Raw genomic sequence first — 25,476 nt, forward strand, 5'->3', positions numbered from 1 at the left:
CAAGCCAGACAAATTTGAGCAATTCAGGAACAAGGCCAAAAAATTTGAGCGATTCTGGTTTCCGAGTCTTTCTGAGATCCAGTTAAATTGAGGTTTTTTTAAAAAAAATAATAAATAAGCTAAAATTGGACATGAGCGTTTGGTTGTGTTTTTTTAAATAAAATATGAGATACATTTGGATTTTAGTAAATAACCCCCTTAAAGTATTAAGATCCAATTTATGGAAAGATCCTGAGCATTCTGGATAACAGTTCCTATATATATATATACATATATATATATATATATATATATATATATATATATATATATATATATATATATATATATATATATATATATATCTGTAATGAATGAAGTGCAGTGCAGTCACTCGGGTGATATATATATACATAAACAGTATATCTATAAATACCTGCCTGCTGCAGAAGAATACATACAACCGTGACCAAAAGACCCGCTATAGCCGATTTGGATCTTTAACAGTTATATAAATTGCAAGAATGTGTCTACAAATATATAAATTATATATTAAATAATATCATTATACAATTATTGTATTCACATTTCAATTAAATAAATGATTTATCAAAGATTACAAGCTGTAAACACAGTAAAACCCTGATTTGACCTACCTGGAAATTATGTGGTATAAAAATATGAAAGAAAATTTAACAAAGTTAAACAGTTCTGCTCTGTTACAAACTAGTACATCCGAGCTAGACAGACACACATAAAGTATTCCCCAGTCTTTTCTTAACAGTATTGGTGATATTATACACAAAGATGAGAGCAAAAATGGGCGCAGTGGCTGTAACTCTGGGGTTGCCACATCAGACTGTATCAATAGAATAGAATTGTCAACTTTTCAATTGGTCTTTTTTTTTTATAATTTTTGAAGTATTTACCTTCTTCTGACTCCTTTCAGATTTTAAAGGACAAATAAACCCTAAATATTTTATATAACTGAACTTATTGAACCAGCCTTAAGGTTCAGCATCTCTATAGCAGTAATGATCCAGGGTTTCTAAATTGTCACATGAGTTTCCAATCTTGGATTTTGTCAAGAGTGTCTGTGACATGCTCATGCTCAGTGTGCTCTGGACAGCTGTTGGGCTGTTGAGACATTACGTTTAGGAGTTGGCACAAATCAACAAGCATAACATAACTCTAAATGGGGGGGCCTTTAGGTGTCACGTGAGCTTGTATATTTTGGCCAAAACATTTTTGTAAAATGTATTTAAAGGGATTCACACGGCTTGAAGTTGAAAGCTGGATGTTTCTTCTCTCTTTTGTATGTGCAAATAATGACTGTATATAGCGTTTATAGAAGCTGGTCTGAGTGAAAAATTTGATTTTTGGGATCTGGCTATAAGCACTGCTGTAGCAGCAGTCAGCATTCTTCATGTTATATATTGAAGTCTAAAAAAAACAGTTATCCCCAAATAAGGCACATTGCCTTTGTTAGGAGACCCTTAATGTAAAATGTCATCTTTTTAGTGTTATTTGCCTGCATTTTTGTAAATACCCCCTGGTAATTACACAAATAATAGATCTGATCAATCTGTATGCCAATTGCTTTTGTGAAATTCTAATTTTAGCTTTTTTATGCCCTGCAAAGAATGTTTACCAATAATCCCCAAAAGTTTAAATGAATCATTTTTATGTATTTTTTTTTTGCTTTCACAAGTTATGAGGTATTTTACATTTAAACTGCTTCCATTCAGCATTTTTTTCTATTTAATTTTTCAATCATTTTTTTTGGCATCAATAAAAACCATCAAAATAATATAAGCCAATGTTAGCAGTCAGATCTTTATACGTGTGTTGCACATGTCAGTGAATACACCATTAGAATTTAAAGTAACAATAAAGTAATAAAATAATATATGCATAAAAAGGAAAGCAAATAAATACAAAGAAAGTGATGCCATGACTTCAAAGTTAAATGTTAAATCTCAAAGGAAAAATTTTGTCTCTCTCTATTTTGTTTAATAAATCAAAGTATGGTAACCACTTTGGAAGGGGTGGGACCTTTAGTATCAGAGGGGGTCAGCTGGTTGATGAAAACAAAATAAAAGCGCAGATTCTGAATTCATATTTTTCGTCTGTCAAATGAGGAACCAGTTATTGAAGGTTTCCATCATAATAGTCCCAATTCTAATAATACAACTAATGATGCATGGTTCACACATGAGGAATTTCAAAAGAGACTAGAACATGTTAAGATAAACAAAGGTCCGGGCCAGATGGTATTCATCCCAGGGTACTTGCTCAATACTATGAGTTTGTGCCAGCATGGTTTTTTGCGTAATAGATCTTGCCAGACCAACTTAATTTCTTTTTATGAGAAGGTAAGCAGGGACCGCGATTCTGGGATGGCAGTGGATGTGATTTACTTAGACTTTGCTAAAGCATTTGATACAGTGCCACACAAAAGGTTACTGGTTAAATTAAGGAATGTTGGCCTGGAACATAGTATTTGTACCTGGATAGAGAACTGGCTAAAAGATAGACTACAAAGAGTGGTGGTAAATGGAACATTTTCTAATTGGACCAGTGTTGACTTGATGGACTTTGTCTTTTTCCAACCCGATTTAACTAGGTAACTATATAACTATGGAACTTTAGCATGTAATCTTTTCTCTGCACTAAACCTATATTTAAAAATCCCAAATGAGCAGAGATAGTAAAGGTAGATAAAAATATAAGATTTCTTAGGTGGAAGAGGATTGATCAGCTGTGAACAATATTTGAAGAAATGCAGTTGGATTTGGTTTTTCTTTTGTTCCAGAAAGTTTGAAAGATTTCAAAATGTCTGTTGGAAGGTTTAATAGGCATATTACTGGATTGAGTTTCAATGAAATGTTTATGTAGAATGAAATGATCCTTTCTATTTCTTGACATAAGTAACTAATAAAGGGGACATGACCATAAAAATGAAGAGTATTTGGGTTAGGACAGTTACATTTGGGATAAATCTGCTGGAAAGTTAATGCCTAAATATTTTATACTGTCTTAATATGATGTACATTAAAGTAAGGAAAAGAAACCAAACCACTTTAACATATAAAAAAATCTTTGGTACAGAGCTTTGTGGATCTTTCATTTTCTTCTAAATGTAGTAAGTCGTAGTGTTGATTATTTGGCGCAGTCTTCATCTGCAAAAAAAAATAACATTGAACACATTAACACATTTTGAAGAAATATCATTTAAGTTTTTAGTGCTGTCTTTGAACCAACATTACAAAAGCATATGTGCTAATCAAATACTACTATTACTACTACTAATAATAATACCTTCATTTGGCCTTAAATATCACTTGTATACTGATGACATTCAGATACATTTAGACACTCCCTCACTAACCTCTGACGTTCAAACCCAGATAGTAGACTGCTTAGTAGCTATCTCTTCCTGGATGAACCAACGCCACCTCAAGCTCAACTTGGCCAAGACTAAGCTCATGGTCTATCCACCCAAATCACCCTTCACTCATCTGCTCCTCACTACATTTCTTCCCTTGTCTCATTATAAGTTTCTGCTCGTCTTCTCTGCTCCTCTCAGAGCCACCTTCTCTTCGCACCATCCACATCCATTGCCACCTCTCATCTCAAACCCTTCTATCTTGCTGCTCCCTTTGCTGCTACCATTTGGAGCATATTCCTGTGTCTACTGACTATGCCTTACCTTGTGCACTTTTTCATCTTCAATTTGTGCCTGTATGTTAGCCTCCCATCCACTTAGACTGTAAGCTCTATGGCACAGGGACCGCCTTCACACTATGTCTCTTTATGCACTGTACAGCACTGGGGCTCCTTAACAGCACTTTACTAATAAAGTTATACATACATACACACACACACACACACACACACATACCTACCCCATACAGTGTGAGAGGCACTAAGGAATAATATACAAGAAAGAACTGAATAATAATCACATAATCACAGGGCAAGCACTACAATTCTTTAGGGGAAAATGTTGTTGTCTCTTTTGTTAAGGTCAGTTGGCCATATTGGTACAGAAAGCAGGGCACAGGTTTCCAAAACCCACAATGCTGAAAACAGTGATCTGTAGTATATCAGTAGTGATGTTGCTGGGGAGGAAATTAAATCTAAGCATCTTCAAAAGAAATTCGATTTTTAAAGATATTTATATTGTGATAACTGATCATAAATGGACTTAAAGTGATAGAGAGAAAAAATGTATAGTTCCTTTTCTCTCTCTGTATACAATTTCTGTTTCAGAGGTATTTGAATTTAATTCTTCTGCAACTTGTCATTCACACAGTAGATGTCAGTATATCACCAGTGCGTTTTTATAGAAGTTTACTGTTGTAGTCCCAAATGCCCCTGTAGCTTGAGGGAAAATGAATTCCATGTGAAACTTCATGAGGAAAGGTAAAGAGAGTGTTACTTCCTTTTGAAATTTACAGGGAACATGTCAAAATCAATTAATCCCTGGCCTGTTTTAAAGGATACATCCACCCCTGAACTGCCAATCTGTAGATTCTGGCAAATGCCAGAGGGGCTGCTGTAAGAGGTCATAGACAATCAATATTTATTGGGCTGGTGGGGGCTTTTGGGCCTCTGTGTACTTGAAATGCCAGGGCCTATCCTGAAGTCCAGTCCAGGCCCTGATACGTCAAATATTTCTGCTAATGAAGAAGTTTTAATAAAGTTATGTCTTCTTGAAGCAAGAAAAGCACGGTGTCTGTGTGCAGTTTCTCCTCTGTCTAAAGAAGAATGGCAACATAGGGAAGAACTTGATTTAATGAAGAGGCTTCTTGGAAGATGATCGATGATACATATACAGATATGCAAGGCCAATACAAACATCTGTGTAGCAAACTTTTCTTTCCCAGGACAGTGTTGGTGGCAAGAAAGGACAATACAGAGTCAGCATAGGGAGAATTGTTTTTTATGAACCTGTGTGATTGCCATAAAGGAATGTGTTTACCTCTTTTGAAGTTTTAAACTGGTGACTGACGTGACATGATGTTTACTCAAATATATAGCAGTCATTTGTTGTTATAAAACCTCCCTGTAATAAAACTCACAGATGGTCTATAGGGTGTATGAGTTATATCACTCGGTATAAACAGAATCTTTTAGGCGCAGCTCTTGTTCCATTTTCGAATTACATTACATGGTTATATAAAGTATGGGTTTATCTTTCCAATATTCATTTGACCTTGAGGAGCCCTGCAAATTGTACTCTGACTTTATGCGTTTGTCTTCCTCCAAATCAAACAGTAAAAGGTTTTGTAAAGATTTAACTTGTTATACATATCAATATAGGTAAATATGTAACATTTTTAGAGAATGGAACTAGAGAAATCTAAAAGATTTTAGATAATATGCTGAGTTTTACTACATACTGCCTTTGTACAGCATATTTTATATGGCTTTATTTTACTATTGGTATCTATTACAGGTATGGTACCTGTTATCTAGAATGCTCTGGGCCTGGGGTTTTCCAGATAACAGATCTTTCTTTTAGAGCTTCTTAGCTTAAGTCTACTAGAGATTCATGTAAACATTACATAAACCCAGAAGGTTGGTTTTGCTTCCAATAAGGATTAATAATACAGGTAAGGTACCTGTTATCAAGAATGCTCGGTACTTGGGGTTTTCCAGATAAGGAATCTTTCCGTAATTTGGATCTTCATGCCTTATGACTACTAGAAAACCCTGTAAACATTAAATTAACCCAATAGGCTGGTTTTGTTTCCAATAAGGATTTATTATATCTTAGTTTGGATCAAGTACAAGGTACTGTTTTATTATTACAGAGAAAAAGACAATCATTATTAAAAATTTGGATTATTTGATTATAATGGGATTATATGGGAAGCAGCCTTTCTGTAATTCGGATCTTTCTGGATAACGGGTTTCCGGATAACGGATCCCATTGGATCAAGTACAAGCTACTGTTTAATTATTACAGAGGGGAAGTTATTTTTAAAAATTTGGATTATTTAGATAAAATGTAGTTTATGGGACACAGCCTTCCAGTTATTCTGAGTTTTCTGGATAACAAGTTTCCAGATATCCTACCTGTACTGGTATTACTGTGTCTAAGTTGTACTTCTGATTCTTGGTTTTCTGGATTATTTTAATTTTGATGCCTGTCCCAGTCCCTGCCTGCCCTATTCAATACTGACCCAAGTCTGTGTGCAACTATGAGAAATGGCTACCCCCCCATGCAACTTTAGTTACAATACACATTCACAACCACTGTGGATTCATACTGTACATGGCAAATTCTGAACCAGAAGAAAGCTTTAAAAAGGTAAAAACTACAGTGCCATTTCAGGTGAAAATCTTGCCTCAGGTGGCATGAACGAGTTTGGCGTCTGAGTTTGATTCTAATTTTACAAATAATTTATTGGCAATAATGCAAAACAATTTTATTGGATTTATAATGATTTCTAATGATTTTTAAGTATCAAATCCTCATCAGATCCAAATTAAGGAAAGATCCCTTATTTGGAAAACTCCAGGTGCAAAGCATTCTGGATAAAATACACTATACCTGTACTTTGAAAAATATAATAAGTGATGGGCGAATTTGTGGCGTTTCTCTTCGCCGAAAAATTTGCGAATTTCCTGCGAAATTCGCGAAACGGCGAAAAAATTTTAACGGGAATTCACCACGAATTTGCGCCTGGCAAATAAATTCGCCCATCAATAAATATAACACATATTTGCCAGTTTTCCTTATACACTTGCGTGCCTATTAGGTGCAGAGATATACTTTTGCTCATAGAACATACCCATAAATATGCTCATCTACATGATGCTGCAGTTTTGTAGTGTTGCATTGTTTTCCTTCTCTCGATCCAAGAATACTTTCCAGTCAGGAGGTGTTAGGGGCAGCTTGATTTGAAAATGGTTCCAAAATCTAAACAGGAGAATATATTTTACATTCCTTCAATAATTTACAGTATATTATATGTACTGTATATTAGTAATGTCCGGTTCACTTAAAGTCGACCAACACCCCACTGTAACCTGTCTGCTCCTAACATGACCTGGCAGGTCACCTCTATCTATAGACCTGTGCCTGCCCCATCCCTGACATCATGAATGGATGGGGCAAAAAGAGTAAGGCTGCAGATGGGGAGGGTGCAATGGAGAGCTCTGCCCAAACCCACCCGCGGGTCCCAGGCCAGCCCCATATCACTACTGTACGTGTATATTAAATAAAGTTCCTCAGCAACAGGCGCACTCCAGTACTTCATAATGTGGTTGAAATGAAGAACATGTATTGTCAATGTTTCAGTCCCATTTTGGACCTTTCTCAAGACATACCAAAATGTGACCCAAATGTTGACAATACATTTTCTTCATTTTCACAGCATTGTGAAGTCCTGAAGTGCATCTGTTGCTGAGGAACTTTACTTATGATTTTCAAGATGACACCCAGGCATATGCTGATTAGTTATGGGAGTGCACCACACATGGACCGTTTATAAAATAAGATATTCAATTTTTTTCAGTGGCTGCTTTTCCCTGATTTACATAATATTTTCCCAGATTTTACATCAAATTTTTTTTCCAAAAAATTGTTTCTAAACATTTCCCATAATGTAACATTAAGGCTGCTTTGCTTAACCCATGTCATTAACACAGTAACTGCTGTACGTCAAAGTACAACTGACTCCTGTGCTTATATCCCTTAAATACTTGAATAAGTTGCATTAACACATTTCCCCACATTTTTACAGTATTTTTTCTGGTTCCTAGAAAAAGTGTAAAATGGTGGTTCTACTGTACATGAAAGTTTCTGTTGTTTCCCTTCACATTGCACTGCACATGATGCATATCAAGTGTGGTCATTACAGTAACGAAAGTCTATCCTCCATTGAGCCGCACTGCGGGATGTGTCTCATGCTTCCCCACAACACAAGAAACCTCAGGTCACATGCAGGAAATGGAAGCGTTTATGATGTTCCTCCACTTTCTGCAGTACAACTTGTGCTTCTGCGTGAACTGCTAAATTATCATCAGTTAATCTGTGGCATATTTTATAGCGTCACTAAAGACCTCAAGAATTTAATGTATAGTATAATTTCCATTTAAACACAAGTACTTCTTTGGTTTAACTGGCCAAATATATATATATATATATATAGATAGATAGATAGATAGATAGATAGATAGATATATATGTGTGTGTAAAAAAGTGATGTGTACCACGTAAGACGCAGTAAACAAGTGCCCTCCACCTTGCCATTGGCCAGTGGGTCTTTAAAATAGAAAATAAAATATTATAAAAATGTACCATAAACACAGTGAAAACATAGGAGAAAGCTTGACTAAAGTAATGGAAACAAAGTAGCGAGAGAGAGAGAGAGAGAGAGAGAGAGAGAGAGAGAGAGAGAGAGAGAGAGAGAGAGAGAGAGATTGATTTTACATCCCTTGATTTTAAGTTTTCCCCATTTTACATTGTTGTTTGTGGTCCCAGCTATACATTATGCATTATACATGTCCCTGATTTTACATTTTCCTGAATTGTAAACCATTTTTTTCTGGTCCCCTGAAAAACGTAAAATGGGGGTTTTACTGTAATATATAAAAAAAAGTCTGTGATGTTGATCACTACTCTGTAGTATGTGAAATTATGCTCTTTTATTGATCTGTATGAGATGTTGTATCAATAAAATAATTTCACAAACTACACTGCTGATCCTTCATCTGTTTATATTATAACCTTTGATTGTGCACCTCTGCCAAATTAAAGTATGAGTGCGGGCGCTTCTGGACAATTCTATATATACAGTATATATATATATTTAGTATATAAGATATGGACCAAATCCACTTTTTTTGGGATTTGTCTGAATACTGAATCTTTCATGAAGGATTCAGCCAAGTCCCAAACTGAATAAGAACCCTAGTTTGCATATGCAACTTAGAGGCCTACTTTAAATTGTAGGGATGCACCGAATCCACTATTTTGGATTCGGCAGAATCCCAGAATCCATCTTGGAAGATTTGGCCGAATCCCGAACCGAATCGTAATTTACATATGCAAATTAGGGGCTGGGAAGGAAAACGTGGAAAAAATTGGTTTACTTCCTTGTTTTGTAACAAAAAGTCACGTGAAATCCTGCCCTTCCCATAATTTACATATGCAAATTCAAATTTGGATTTGGTTCGGCCAGGCACAAGGATTCGGCCGAATCCTGCTGAAAAAGGCCAAATCTTGGCCGAATCCTGAACCGAATCCTGGATTCCGTGCATCCCTATTAAATTGTTCTGGTTGAGTTTTTTAAGGGGAAAACTTTATTATTATTTTAGAGGGAAAAAAGTCAAATTTTTAGATTTATTATACCCCAAAGCTTCTACAAATCCAAAAATACTCCATCTCAAACTTGTCAAGGTCATAGAGAAGTCAATGGCAGATGTCCCTAAAGATACTTCTTGACATTGTGATCCGTACTAGTTTTTGAAACTTCAATCATACGATTCTAGTTGACACTCGATTTTGTCGCAATTTTTTTGCTCCGACTTTTCCCGAGAAGAATTATTGATAAATGAGTTAAATTCGTGGATGGGAGTTTGGTCGACATTTTTGATAAAAAATTTAGATAAACTCTAGTTGTAAAAAAAAACAAAAAACCTTAAACCACCAATGCCATGACATTTATTAAAAGTTCCTTAAAAATTGTGATTTACTTGATAATGTGGTCATTTGTCTTGTAATTTTAGGGGGTTGGGTTTGGCGTGGCTGGGTGAATCCAAATTCTGATGAAAAAGGCTTTAATTAAGCCAAATCCAAGATTTGGTGCACCTGTACAATATATATGTATACATATATATTGTTTGAGTGCACCAAATCTTGGATTTGGCTTATTTCAACTGCTCCCCAGCTTATACTTATTACAATTGTCAACAATTTACGCAGTGCTGTACAACACACTTTAACCTATTAACAGCTGCAAGAGGATAGAAGGCTATATATATATGGAGTTATTAAGATATGGACAGCCACAGTTACCATGTTGTTTAAATAGAGGGGAGAATGCAAAATACAGGGAAAGATTGTGACAGAATCAGTTTCAGTAAATAAAACCGAAGCTTGGGGAGCAAATACATCTTTCACTGGACATTGATATCAAACACCTGGCAAAAAACTCTACATTTATTTAGAGTAGTGTTACCTAGAGTAGTATTACTTAGATTACTAACTAAGATTACTAAAATTATACTATAGATTTAGGGGCAGATTTACTAAGGTTCGAGTGAATTTTCGAAGTACAAAAAGTTCAAATTTTGAAGTAATTTTTTGGACACTTCGACCATCGAATAGGATACTACGACTCTTTTTTTTAAAGAGTCGTAGTATCCTATTCGATGGTCGAAGTTAAAAAAACTTCGACTTCAATACTTCGCCAAATTAAAGCTGCCGAATTGCTATGTTTGCCTATGGGGACCTTCTACAAACTTTTTCTAAGTCTTTACACATCGAATAAAAATCCTTCGATCATACGCTAAAATCGTTCCAATCATTTGATCGAACGATTTTTATTCGATCGTAGGATTGCCAGTTTCGGTGAAAAAACTTCGAATTCGATATTGAAATTCAAATTTTTTCAATTCGATGGTCGAATTTCGAAGTTTTTTGTACTTCAAAATTCAACCCTTGATAAATCTGGCCCTAAGTATAATAAAAGTGATATAAGTCCCATCTCTTGTACATGCCACCGATCTTATTATCATACAACCTGATCTCTCTGAAGAAGCCAAGTGCAGTTTAGACTTTCATAACTTACAATACAAACAGTGCAGTTAGTTAACATTACATTACATAGAATCTGTAATAACTAGGAACCTACTGATGGTGGTAGATATCTGGATTGCGCTGAATACGGGTTTGGAATCCAATGTACAGATCATCCCATAGAAGCCCATGTTTCACCACATGCCTAATGACAGTTGCTCTACTGCTTATCTGTAGGAAAAGAAATACTTTCAAACTTTTATTAAAAACTTTGCAATTAGTGCAACAATTACAGATACAGATTGATGCCCCTGATGTCTGGATCACACTTTTTTAATCACAATTTCTGAAAATGTTGCCATTGAAAGATAAAATAATAATGAGTAAGAGCAAAAATAAAAAAAGGGGGCAGAATGAAAAGAGGGATGGGGGAAGAAAAAGAATAGTTTTGTCATTATGTTATACTCCAGGAAAGTATTTGGAAATTTGGTATGTTTATGTACATGTACAAATATACTCTTTGCTCAGCAGATTGTCAGTGCTTCTTTGGTTCTGTCAGTCATTTTCTCAAATCTTTTTAAACGTATCATCCTCTGGGAAGCATCTTGAGACAGAATACAATTGTATGAACTCCCCCAACTTGGATGGATTCTATTCATAAGCTAGCCTTGGTCACTTTTACCCTTGCCTTGAGGGCAGAGCCACCTGTTTGGCTATAAGAGCAGTTTGATGTTTCGCTGAGCTGTGAAGAGATCTGTATGCTCTCCCATCCCTTCACTCCCATACTTGTATGTTCCCTGTGATCCTGTGACCTGGTGATCTCTTTGTTCTGACTCTTTATAAGTTTACAATACTCAGCTAGTTTTAAATAAACTTGGTCTTTTCCCTCAAGTTGTCTCTGGTACTGGAATTCCCCCGACAATATAATTTACTACGCTTGTATTCTGCACTACACATATCCTAAATGTCTTGCAGGTGTACTATGAAAATAAAATCCGAAGTAAAAAAAACAATACTTTCATGGTAGACCTGATAGTATAAATGCAACCTTCACTGATTTCACCAATCAAAAGAACCACCTATGATTAAGTGCTGAGTAAGCATGAAACTCGTTAGGCTATAGATACTGTATGGGGTCAATATATGTTTGGAATATATGTATGGAAAAATGAAGACTTTGTAGATTTTAAGCTGTGCAATAGTTACTGTATATGTTGATATATATTTTATATGCATACAGATAACCAGGTTCCCTTGTAGAATTACAAAACTATGATAACATTTTCATTATTTTTTAATATAAAATCAGTTTTCTTTTCTGTCCTCTGCTGCCAAGCAACTGTGGTCTTTCAAAATGGAGAACATCCTAACTTGTTGTATTTCACTAATATAAATATTGATTTATATGCATTGCCCCTGACTCACTCATTGAAGCAAAGCCTTTGCAAGCCTATCCTACCCTAGTGGTTTGTTAGAAGTTAAAGACCTTACTTCTTCATATGGGTGGTCACGTTCAGGTCTCTCAGTAGGGAAGGACAGGTCCAAGAAATCCACTAAATAATTGTATCCTTTAGGCAAAGGAACAAAGTGTTCATCTGTTTCAATCATCTATAAAAAGCAGATATTAAACAGCAATGAAATAAAATAAGGCTTCAGGCAATTAGTTTTACTGAAACAGAACTAATGACATTGGGGATGTTTCAATAATATAATATACTTTAAATAAAACTTTCTTATTAACATAAGAAACATGCATGTGACGTCACGCACATGTGCATAATGAGCAATTCTGGCAGTTTTTCATTATGCGCATGCGAGTAACAGGAAATGGCTGCTCACACTGGGAGCTCCCTATAAGCCCGAACCTTTGATTGGGGATAACATATTTACCCAACAGGTGCCCTTTAAGACAAGCCTTGCTTTATCTCAAAATCTTGTTTGTGCACCAGAACAGGGGATCTGATGTCCATCCCCATGCACATGATTTCACAATTAAATGGTGAAGAGAACAAGAGGAATGCAGAGAGTGCAGTAAGTGCTCTAGTAAGTGCTGAATAGAAAGTGAAAGTAATTGTCTGCACTGCCTGTATGCCTAATGCATTAATTAGTTTATAATAGCTATGAATACTTAAAAAAAAAATAAGAATTTGGGTTTCATGTTTAATTTGAAAAGGACTTTTATTATACAGCTTTTTATGTCTGGGTGACAGGTCCACTTTAGGTCTACTAGAAAATCATTTAAACATTAAAGTGGACCTGTCACCCAGACACAAAAATCTGTATAATAAAAGTCCTTTTCAAATTGAACATGAAATTCAATTTCTATGTTTTATTAAAGCATTCATAGCTGTTGTAAGCTCATTTAAAAATCTCAGCTGTCAATCAAATATTGTCTGCTCCTCCTCTATGCCTAGGCATAGAGGCGGGGCAGACAATTAATTTACTTTCCATTCAGCACTTCCTAGATGTCACTGCTCTCCCCACATTCCCTCGTTCTCTTCACCATTTAATTGTGTAACCAGGGCATGGGGATGGACATCAGGTCCCCCATTCTGGTGCACAAACAAGATTCTGAGATGATACAAGACTTGCCTTAATAACAGTGTCCACAAAATGGCTCCTGCCTGCTTGCTATAATTATGAGTTCCCAGACTGAAGGAAACAAGATTCAGATATTTTATATAGTGTAATTAAAGTTCATTTTGCTTGACTAATGTGATAAAATACGATTTTGAATAATTTTTTTGGGTGACGGGTCCCCTTTAAACAATAGGCTGGTTTTGCCTCCAATAAGGATTAATTATATCTTAGTTGGGATCAAATACAAGCTACTGTTTTATTGTTATAGAGAAAAAGGAAATCATTTTGAAAAATTTGGATTATCTTGATTAAATGGAATCTATGGGAGCCCGTAATTTGGAGCTTTCTTGATAATGGGTTTCCAGATAACGGGTCCCAATACTATGTGTGTGTGTATATATATATATATATATATATATATATATATATATATATATATATATATATATATATATATATATATATATATATATATATATATATATATAGTTTGTGTGTGTGTGTATATATAGATACAAAGACCCCATTGAGGATCGAAACGTCGATTCCAATAAAGCTTTTTTACTGCAAAAGTCCCTAGAGTGCAACAGCATTTCTTGGAAACTATATCTAATACTTCTGTTCCAGGGCATTATCTCCTTTTAAGTGTGTGCAGCAGCCTTACGATATAAATATAGATACACGCACACACACACACCACGGAGAACAGAACATTTAATAAATACCAGCTTAATGAAGGATCCTTCATTAAATTGGTAATTTTTTCAAGTTTTGTTCTATTCTTCTTGATGTTTGTGTTGGTCAATCTGTTTTTCACTTATCATGAAACATTATACATGTATGAAATATAAATCTACTGAATACTCCCTTTTGTATATAGTATCCATGCTCAATCACTGATATTATAGAGGATACCGTATAATTAACTTTGAATGTTCTTATGTAGATTAATACAATATACCTTTTTTGGAATGGTGTAAACTGGGTCTAAAAACATGTTTTAATTACTTTTCATTTTATAATATATTAACATATATATAAGTTAGAAAAGCAGACCTCTCAGCAAAAAAATGATCAACATGACCTATAGGTAAACTTTAAATGCACATTAATATTTTGAAGAGTATTTTTTTAATGTGTCAGGATGACTTTAATAAACTGTCTAAATACTGTATGCAACCAAATTAACAAATAAAGTTATAGGACAAGAAAAGGCAAAACTGACAAGGGCTGTCATTCCCCATGTAACACAATTGCTTCTGCATATTCTCTTATGAAGAATGAAATTGATTGTTGTGTATTTGAAACAAATGTCTGGATTTACAGCGCTAATTTTGTTTTTATTAGTATTTATTATTTTTTTATTATTTTATTTAACATTATATCAATTACTAACAATATAGTTCCATTTTTTTTTTTACAATAAGTATCATATTATTGTTTACATAAGGTTTAGAGTATGCTGTTCCTTTAATTTGCAGGCCCATTTAAGAAAAGGTACCATTTTTGTTTTTTTTTGTTTTTTACATTTTTCTAATAATATACCTTTTTGATATTCATAGTACTGAGATCTTCTGCAGCATAAGAAAATGAATTCCAAGATTGTAAACAGTGTGGATTAGTTTTTATACAATCCACCATACAGTATAAGAAACATATATATGAAACTAAAAATCAACAGGATGTGGAACCAAATTGGGGTCTATCTGCCCAGTCAACAAAAGGGAGTAAAAATTACAGACAGGACTAAAAGGAATTTTAGGACCAATATGACTATGGTAATAAAAAAAATAAACAAGGAGGCAAAATATAAAAATATTTTTATATATTTGTATTTTGTACTTTTTATATATGTTGTAACCATATGATTTATGAGTAGAAAAGAAATGTGATATTTATCTATTATTCATATTTGTTCCTGTTTTTGACAAAATATATTTATCATATAAATTAGTTAATTTGTTTTCGATAACCTATATACATATTTATTCTTTGTTTTTATCTTTTTTTTACCTTGTTTCTTTGATTGAGTTGAGAATATGATGTATCTTTGTTGAAGATACCTGTACTTTTAGGTGACTTGACAAGAAGAACTGAACTGGGATCTGCTGCATAATAGATCCCAAATGAACAGCTTCTCACTTAAGGGGTATATTTATCAAAGAGTGAAGTTTGAGATCACCACAGTCCTCAAATGAAATTTCATCTCTCTCCATTCATTTCTATGGGACTTTTAAAAGAGTATTTATCAAAGGGTGAAAGTGAAAGTAAATACGCCTTTCAAAATCCCATAGAAATGAATGGAGAGTGGTAGAATTTCACTCTAGAGGACTGTGGAGATCTCTAACTTCACTCTTTGATAAATATACCCCTTAACCTCTAGGCCAACTCCTCCTCCAAGGAAGAAAGGGACAGTATCCTATGGTGGTCAAGGGCGAGATGAATTTTCATATGAAAAAAATTTAAATTTTGAGCTATTTTTTGTGTATATCTCTTGCAATAACCATTATTAAATCCAGTCTAGAAACTCCAGACAGCCTTGAGACAAGAGAAAGGTTTTATGATATTTAGAAAGAAAAGCACTTTGAGTAAACAGCAATACTGGAAAAACAAAATTAAAACGTAGTCTGTATTTTTCAAAGACCATCTAAATTAATTCATTTTAATATAATCATTTGGCTGTAAATTACAGATTTGTTTATCTGTTTTAGAATACTTAGATCATAAAATACCTAGGGGCAGATTTACTAAGGGTCGAATATCGAGGGTTAATTAACCCTCGATATTCGACTAGGAACTAAAATCGTTCGACTTCGAATATCGAAGTCGAACGATTTAGCGCTAATCCTACGATCGAACGATCGAAGGATTATTCGTTCGATCGAACGATTAAATCCTTCGAATCGAACGATTCGAAGGATTTTAATCCAACGATCGAAGGAATATCCTTCGATCAAAAAAACGCTGGCAAGCCTATGGGGACCTTCCCCATAGGCTAACATTGACTTCGGTAGCTTTTAGCTGCCGAAGTAGGGGGTCGAAGTTTTTCTTAAAGAGACAGTACTTCGATTATCGAATGGTCGAATAGTCGAACGATTTTTAGTTCGAATCGTTCGATTCGAAGTCGAAGTAGTAGTCAAAGGTCGAAGTAGCCCATTCGATGGTCGAAGTAGCCAAAAAAACACTTCAAAATTCGAAGTTTTTTTAATTCGAATCCTTCACTCGAGCTTTGTAAATGTGCCCTCTAGTGTACCAATAAAAAACTAATAGCTTTCTGAGGGCACAGAAAGTTCATTTTAATGACATGCAGGCTTACAGAAAATATGTATAAATTTAAAGGCACGGCAGGGTTTTTAAAGAGGTGGTTCATCTTTTAAGTTAACTTTTAGCATTTTTTTTTTTTTTTATAGTTTTTTAAATATTTGCCTTCTTCTTCCCACTCTTTCTAATGGGGGTCACTGACCCCAAATAAAAAAACAAATGTTCTTTAAGGATAAAAATGTAATGTTATCCCTACTTTTTATTACTCATCTTTCTATTCAGGCCCTCTCCTATTCATATTCCATTCTCTTATTCAAATCAATGCATGGATGCTTGGGTAATTTGGACCCTAGCCACCAGATTGCTGAAATTAAAAAGCTAAATAACACAAATAATAAAAAATGAAAACCAATTGCAACTTGTCTTCGAATATCACTCTCAACATCATACTAAGGGGCCGATTCACTAACTTCGAGTGAAGGATTCGAAGTAAAAAAACTTTGAATTTCGAAGTTTTTTTTGGGCTACTTCGACCATCGAATGGGCTACTTCGACCTTCGACTACGACTTCAAATCTAAGGATTCTAAGTAAAAATCGTTCGACTATTCGACCATTCGATAGTCGAAGTACTGTCTCTTTAAAAAAAACTTTGACCCCCTAGTTCGGTATCTAAAAGCTACCGAAGTCAATGTTAGCCTATGGGGAAGGTCCCCATAGGCTTTGCTAACTTTTTTTGATCGAAGGATATTCCTTCGATCGTTGGATTTAAATCCTTCGAATCGTTCGATTCGAAGGATTTAATCGTTCGATTGAAGGAATAATCCTTTGATCGTTCGATCGTACTATCTGCGCTAAATCCTGCGACTTCGATATTCGAAGTCGAAGGATTTTAGTTCCTAGTCGAATATCGAGGGTTAATTAACCCTCGATATTCGACCCTTAGTGAATCAGCCCCTAAGTTAACTTAAAGGTGAAGAACCCCTTTAAAGAATACAGAAAATATGCCAGATATTGATTGGGCAGGTTTGATTTTCAGGTTGTATTCCCATATTCCTAGGGCCAGATGATCAGATTAGCCTGATATTGCCCAATTTAGTTGGGCATATTGGGCAAATGATCCATTTGTTTTCCGATCCTGCCAAACGAGTGGATCTTATTGTGTGTGGCCAGCTTGAATAATATGTAAGAGGAGTAGACTGGACAGCTGATCCTCATAATAGGTTCATTGGTTACTGAGATGTTTGTGAAATCTTTGGAGCAGCAGTTGTACGCATGTGACCAACCACATCATCACAGCTTTGAGAATCTCACAGCTTCTAATGCACATGTGCCAGCTAAAAGCCTTTCATACTGTGCATGCAATTGTGCCCAGACTCAAGTACGTTCAGTGTTAGTAGACTGAATGTGACATCTTGTAGCTGCTAGTTTTACAGATTGTGGGTTAACTGTTGCAGGCACAATAATTCCATGTCCTTTAATAAGTAACTAGCTTTATAGGATCAAATTCATGCCCAAATATTTTTAAAATGATTGTGGGCACAAAAATGCCCACAATTTACATCTAGTTTTCTAAAGAAGTTCCTGTAGACTGTCTGACAACTAAAAGAAGAGAAGGATAATTGCAGGGGAAAGGGCAACAATTTCATTTACCAACTGTTGACCTGACAACTATCTTTATTGAGCATCCAGTAGAAGCTACTAAATTTCCTCTTCTTGAATTAGCAAGACATTACTGCTTAAATGTTTATTGGCCAAACATTGCATCCTTTTATGAAGTCCACCCTCTGATTACAGCCAGGGCACTAATTGCAAGAAAATTGCATCTCCCTATGCTTGAATAGATTTCCTACCATGTTCTTTCATACAGGCAGGTTAAATGGCTCCTAATAAAATTGACCAGAAAATGTAACAGTTGGCGTCGATTGGAAGCTCCATTGGGACAGGGACTAAAGTGCTACAGACTATGTTGGTGCTTTATAAATAAACAATAATTTAGATCATACGTTGAATTTAAAACTTACTGGTGCAGGTACTTGTGTGACAAAAACCATGAGAACATAACATTATGCCCTCCTGCTAATAGTCAACTTGATTTAACAATTCATTCCTTATGCCACAGCAAGAGTTGTCTAAAGCAGAAAAAGACTGTGATATGAAATGTACAATGATGTATGTATGTATATTATATAAGTAGTTGTGGACAGGTGCCTTGAGACCATAATTACTGCAGGCTGGAGTTTTTGACATTAAAATATTTCAGTAAGTGACGGCATTCATTTAAGAATACAAGTGCAAATTGTGTGCATTTAAATGCCATTCACATAGTTACTTGCAAATATATATAATCCTCTATACTTGCACCAAATCCTGGATGCTTCCCCCTTTTCTTAATAATTTGCAAGGTGTAAATCACATAGAGTTTGGGCAAAAGGGTAACACTTACACACACACTCACTCACACAACTGCCTTGCACCTAAAGAATTACACACAAATGTCATTTTCTGTACCATGTGAAATAACATGATCCATACTCTAAATGAATCATGGAATAAAATGATATATATAAATATCACACCTATGAAGTAAATGGTGTAAAAAAGTTGAACATGTTTACCCTCAGCACAAGATTATAGCCCTTAAACCCAGCCCAGGAGAAATATTCTTTAATCCAGGAGGGATAATGAAAAATCTCATCATCAAACGAAAAAGAATGGATACTAAGGTACGTATCATAGTCCCAGGAATCTTTGAACATTTTTGTTCCAGGAGGTGGATCAATAATTCCATTTCTAAATTTAAAAAAAGGACAGGTTATGACAAATGTTAAATCAATGCAAAATATACATATATACAATGTTATAATCCTAAACTAATACATTTAATACAGATACAACTAACAAATAAATCAATTTTATTATACTTTTCCCTTTTCTATATTACAGACATACAACCATACTGCAAAGGCTTCACTCTAAAAAATGGTATACAGATACATCTACGGGTATGGGATCTGATATCCGGAAACCCGTTATCCAGAAAGCTCCAAATTACAGAAAGGGCATACAGTTTACCAGCTAAGGAGATCAATCTGCTACAAGAAAAACAGACTAATAGTTACTTTACATCTAATTCTACATTAAATAATGTAAATAGCAGAGGGAAATGTAGTAACCTCCGCTGTATGCTGGTAAATGCAGGTAAAATGGGAGAGCTAGAGGTAATTGCATGCACTCAAAACTATCATTCAATTGTATCACTGAGACGTGGTGGAATGAAACATGTGACTGGGCTATCAATTTAAATGGCATACCCTTTTTAGGAGGGACAGGGGGATTAAAAAGGGGTGGAGTTTGTCTTTATATAAAACCTGAATTAAAGCCATGCACTAAAGAAATAATCAGGGGGCCCAGGGCCCCCAGTCGGACCCCCTGCTGCGTCAGCGCTTTGCTTGTGTGCGCACACAAGCAATTTTTTGGCACAACCGCCCAACAAATTAAGGTCACAGCATGAAGAAGCCACGGATCTGGGTGCAGATCTGGGCCGGTGGGGCCCACAAGAGTCGGGGGCTACAAGAGCCTGGGGCCCATCCGCCGGCCCAGTCTGACCCTGCCCCCATGGTGCAAATATAAAAACAATGTATATTTAAAAAAGAAAGAATAAACAACCCGATAAGTACATAAATAGAAAGCCTGTCAGTAATATTTCAATATAAAAAGGGAATTAGAATTTTTCAAGTTTTTTTTACTCCAAATGTATGACCTCTATATTTCCCACTAAAAGTTTCTTTCGAGGGAACTACAAAATTTTTTTTGACGGCGGTGAATTTTTGCTGCGAATTTTCGCGGGCGTTTCGCGAATTTATTCACTGGCGGCGAATCGCGCAAATTCGCGCCTGGCGAATAAATTCGCCCATCACTAGTCAGTCCATAAGATCAGTAAGTGACAGCAGCACAGAGCATGTGCAGTGAATAAGCATAGATGAAGATGGGGAGCTACAGGGGCATTTTTGGAGGCACAGATCTTTACTATTAAAGCACATTTTATGGATTCCACTTTAGCCATTCATACTCACAGGTACATTCTGGCACATTTGCACACCCTAGCACCCTGCCCTATATACACTCTTACATGCTCACATACTCTCACAACACCCTCACTTACACCCTCACTTGTAACCTGTATAGATTTGTTTTATACATATTGCTTTACTATAATAAGAAAAGAACATACTTATCTGTTGGGTCAATTAATAATCTTCCAAGGTCCAGTATTGCTCCAGGTTTGGGAGTCCATGTAACAACATCACTTGTATTTCTTATTAGCATATTAAGTTCAGCTGCATCATTTTTCAGATTTGTCTCTTTTATGTACCTTTGGGAATTCAAATAATCAAAGGTTAGAGAATTAGGCATGTATTTTGTTGTTGCTAAAAATTATTTTAGGGTTAACACAATAAAGTGTTTTAATGGTCTAGTAACTCCTGGCAACCAATCAGCTGTTTAAATGACCTGAGCAAAGTATGCATATTTTATTTATATGTGGTTACCGTAATTGTCAGTTTCAACTCACCATTATTCAGCATATTTGTAATAATTGTACAGTAACCCTCATTTTACATTTTTGTATTTAATATATATATATTTATATATATATATATATATATATATATATATATATATATATATATATATATATATATACAGGTATGGGACCACAGTACATGGGGCTTTCTGGATAACACATCTTTCTTTAATTTGGATCATACCTTAAGTCAACTACAAAATCATGTAAATGTTAAATAAACCCAATAAGCTGGTTCTGCTTCCAATAAGGATTAATTGTATCTTAGTTTGAATCATGTACAAGCTACTGTTTCATTAATACAGAGTAAAAGGACATTTTTTTTAGAAATCTGGATTATTTGGATAATATAAGGTCTATGGGAGACAGCCTTTTCGTTAAGTTGGAGCTTTCTGGATTCTGGATGCAGGTGATGTGTAGGTAATCTAATAAAAAGGACAAATGTGCCAATTATTGCTATTCAATTATTATTGTGCCAGTGATTGCAAACTCTTATGGTTTTACATGCGCACACAGAAAAGCATTAATTTACATTTCTATTGGTTATCTTTTTGAAAGCACACCCTGCATTCTGGTAAGACCCAGAGCTTTATAGCAGTGTGTGGTTTTTCAGCTGACATATAGGGGCAGATTTATCAAGGGTCGAATTTCGAAGTAGAAAATACTTCGAAATCCGACCATCGGATTAAATACTTGAATTTCGAATATCGAGGTCGAAGGATTTTTCACCGAATTTGGCCATCGAACGATCAAAGTAAAATTGTTCGATCAAACGAAGAAATCGTTCAAATCGAACGATTCGAACGATTATCGAATATTCAAACTTTTTTACTTCGAATCAAATTTGAAGTAAATTTGAAATCGTAGTATCCTATTTGATGTTCGAAGTATCCAAAAAATTACTTTGAATTTTGAAATTTTTTTACTTCGAAAATTCCCTCGAATTCACTTTGACCCTTGATAAATCCCCCGTGTATAATTTGCTAACAAAGTGTTCAAATTGGTTTGAAAAAAAAAACCAAGTCAAGTTCAAACCCTCCTAATGAAACCCAGTGCATATACTGTACAAACACACATTGACCCCTCCATACACTCACAAAACTATATGTATACCAACATCTATACTAACTAACTAGATTTTAGTGCCACTATAACCTTGGATATTAGGCTTGTCCAAGAAACCATCCAAGTACCTCTCAAAGGCATTAACAGAATCAGCCATCACGTCGCACATGGTAATTGCTGAGGTGAAAATATCAATTAATTCAATAAAGATGGGAACACCCAATCCACACTGCACACTTTGGGGTTTAATAGTTTAGGCAATGCTGTTTTGTCCTGAATGTAGTTGAGAACTTGGGACCAGAAGGCTTGGATTCTGGGACATGGCCACATAAGGTGGAAGCAAGGTGCCTCTGGGGCTCTACACTTAGGGCACTGGGGTGCGTTTGTTCATGCGAAACAGACTGGTTGGGGTTAAGTGGAGTCTGTGTAGGATTTGGAATTGAATGAGTCTGTCTCTAGTTGAAACCAAGTAGACATATGTACTGTCAGTTGCCTCTTGCCAGACATCATCTTCTAGCTCTGGAATGTCTCTGCTCCAGGCCATACCCACTGCATTAAATGGCGGTTTCATAGTGGCTATGAGGAGCGAGTATAGTGTGGTGACGAGCTTCCTAGTGTAGGTGGCTCTAATGGCTGAATCTATCTTAGTGACTGTAAGATTCAAGGTGTTCCCCTGAAATTGGGTATTAGTGGCCTGTCTCAATTGGAAATAGGAGAATCAGGAGAGAGCTTCCTGGGTTTGAACATTTTTGAGTTTGTTCCTGGGGCGTATCCTTCCGTCTTTAAGCAGGTTCCCAAGTGTGTAAGACCCCACTGTGGCCAGATTTTGTATTCTGCTATGTGTTGCAAATGTGGGAGGAAGGAGTTTCCCCATAGGGGTAGATGTGATAGATGTGGCAAGAGGAGAGGTTGTGCAAGATTGCAAACTTCAAGTGCTGTCATCCATTCTTTGTAGGGGGTGGTTATAGCTTGGTGTTTTGTCTGTAGATCGGGGGGTATGCGGAATGGAATGCATATGAGTGACTCTGTGGAGCTTGGTAGAGTGGGCTGTAGTGGGAAGTTCAGGTTATATGGGTCTGGGTTGAGCCACCAGTGAATATAGTATATCTGGGCTGCCAGTAAGTAAAGGTATCAATGTGGAAGGCCCAGCCCCCCCCCCTCACTGGGGCCCTTAAATTAGCCCTGACAAGCTTAGATCTATTTTTAATTTGATTAATAATGCTTTCCCTGTCAACTAGTATAAGGGAGAAGAGGGGAAAGTTCACATCACAAAACTGTCTTCACTGAGCAACCAAAGCCAACTAGATGAAATGCATCACATCATAAGTACATACAGGATTGATTGTGCATCAGGGAATCCTTGCATACATCTTGTTTCATAAAAAATGGAAAATTGCATTCTCTTTACATTTATGTTGAAACATTGCAACAAATGGATCTAGTAATGCAGACTACAGGTGAATTGTGGCTAAATCCATATTATTAAGCACTAATATGAAAAAGCAGCATGCATGGATGCTAATCCTCTCCTGTATTTACCTGCAACCCTTTTTCGGGGATAATGGAAAAGTCAGTAGAAAAATTGCAGCCCTATGGTTCCCACTTCATACTTGAGTACACACTAGAGGACATGTGCCCACAAGTACCTGCAATCCTCAACCTGAGGTGATGGCAGGTACTTGTCAGTAAATAATGGCACTACCATCCCAAAAAATTGCCTGATTCATTTATTGGCTTTTAAAGTATTTCATTCCAGGTGAGTTAATTTCAATGTTGTTTGACATGAGGAATGAGGTCATGTCAAATGAAGCCCATTTGCAGTGATCAATATTAAAGGTGCCATCTATTGTACCTTCAGCAATTATTACAATGTAAGAACATTAAGGGGGTTATTTACTAAAATTTTTTAATTAAAAAAAAGCTCGACCAAACTCAAAAACCCAATTTGAGCATATTTATTAATAAAAAAAACCTTGATTTAATTGGATAGTGTAAAAACTCAACAAAATTGAGTGAAAACTCGAATCGTACAAATTTTTCAGCCTTTTTCGTTCCGTTTTTTTAAGTTTTTGCCCAAAAACCCAGAAAAAGTAAAATTTTCGAGCTAAACCCAGCGCAGACCATGATAAATTCAAATTGGCAAAATAGAGTGGATTTGACCAGACTGTTCAATCACTATGCTTCCATCAGTGCTTTTATTCAACACAACATGTTTCGAGCTAGGCTCTTTATCAAGTGTGCACTTGATAAAGAGCCTAGCTCGAAACATGTTGTGTTGAATAAAAGCACTGATTTTGCAGCAACCCACTGCGTTGGACTGAAATTCATCACTTTTTGTTCTATTTAAATTCAAATTGGCATAGGTGACTCTCCCGTTGCCTTATATAAGACCTAGAAAGGTCTAAAATGGCAATATTTTGGATTCAGGCTTCTTGCAGCATCGGGGTATAAATAAAACACATTTTTTTCCCCTCTAAATATTTTTCTTTTCTAGTGAAAAAACTCTATTTTTTCGAGATTTCATAAGTTGACCTTTAATAAATAACCCCTATACTTTTACGAACTTATCCAAAGATACAGACAAAAAATTTGAAAACAACAATTAACATACTTATCTGATGGATGCTCTTCAACAAAATATCCAGCAAAAGGACAATAGATTTGAGGGTTCAAGTCTTTAACAAGCTGCGCTTTATAGTTTAGCAGCTTCTTTCTTTCAGTTTTGATAAACTGTGATTTCCACTCCTCTGTCAGCATAAAAACAGAATATTAGTGGGTGTGCAGCATGGGTTCCCACTTTCTTTTCTATTGAAACTATTATCTATTTTAAGAGAAACTTGTGATCTATCACCTGTAAATAGTTATAACAAAATTACCAACTGTAACTACATTTTCCATGAAATTTAAAAAAAAATCTTTTGTTTTTTATTTCACAGTTTCACAGCAACTGCTGTTCTAAATTCTGAACCTGTCAAGACATATCCATGGTCCTGCTAATGGGATCACAGTATTGTCCCTCTACAGAAGGCAGAACAGCAAAAGCAGGTATTAAACGTGCATGGATCTTTAATTGGAGCTATTCTGTGTCTTTTATTTACCTAGTGCTGCACATAAATGAGCTCTTCCTTCTTTTTATATTTGCATTTATACTGTATATGTGAGTGGAATTAGGTTCAGACATTCTTAATAACAGCAGCACAGAAATAGTGTTGCCTATTTATAACCAGCTGTCCACACATCTGTGTGCAT

The 25,476-nt window shown here is 35.5% G+C and overlaps 1 protein-coding gene across 3 annotated transcripts in view; it reads right to left on the reverse strand.

The window, feature by feature from the left end:
- Positions 1–2,817: 2,817 nt before the first annotated feature.
- cmahp.L (cytidine monophospho-N-acetylneuraminic acid hydroxylase, pseudogene L homeolog) overlaps positions 2,818–25,476 on the reverse strand; it is a 69,368-nt gene continuing 46,709 nt past the window's right edge. For all 3 annotated transcript variants that reach the window (XM_041565277.1, NM_001086828.1, XM_041565276.1), the window contains 7 exon segments: positions 24,839–24,974; positions 20,812–20,952; positions 19,196–19,370; positions 12,230–12,346; positions 10,854–10,969; positions 6,786–6,913; positions 2,818–3,161 (listed from right to left, as the gene is read on the reverse strand). In XM_041565277.1, the coding sequence (XP_041421211.1) occupies positions 6,802–6,913; positions 10,854–10,969; positions 12,230–12,346; positions 19,196–19,370; positions 20,812–20,952; positions 24,839–24,974 (797 nt within the window). In that variant the 3' untranslated portion in view covers positions 2,818–3,161; positions 6,786–6,801.

The sequence above is a fragment of the Xenopus laevis genome, chromosome 6L (genome assembly GCF_017654675.1).
Source record: "Xenopus laevis strain J_2021 chromosome 6L, Xenopus_laevis_v10.1, whole genome shotgun sequence".
NCBI lineage: Eukaryota > Metazoa > Chordata > Amphibia > Anura > Pipidae > Xenopus > Xenopus laevis.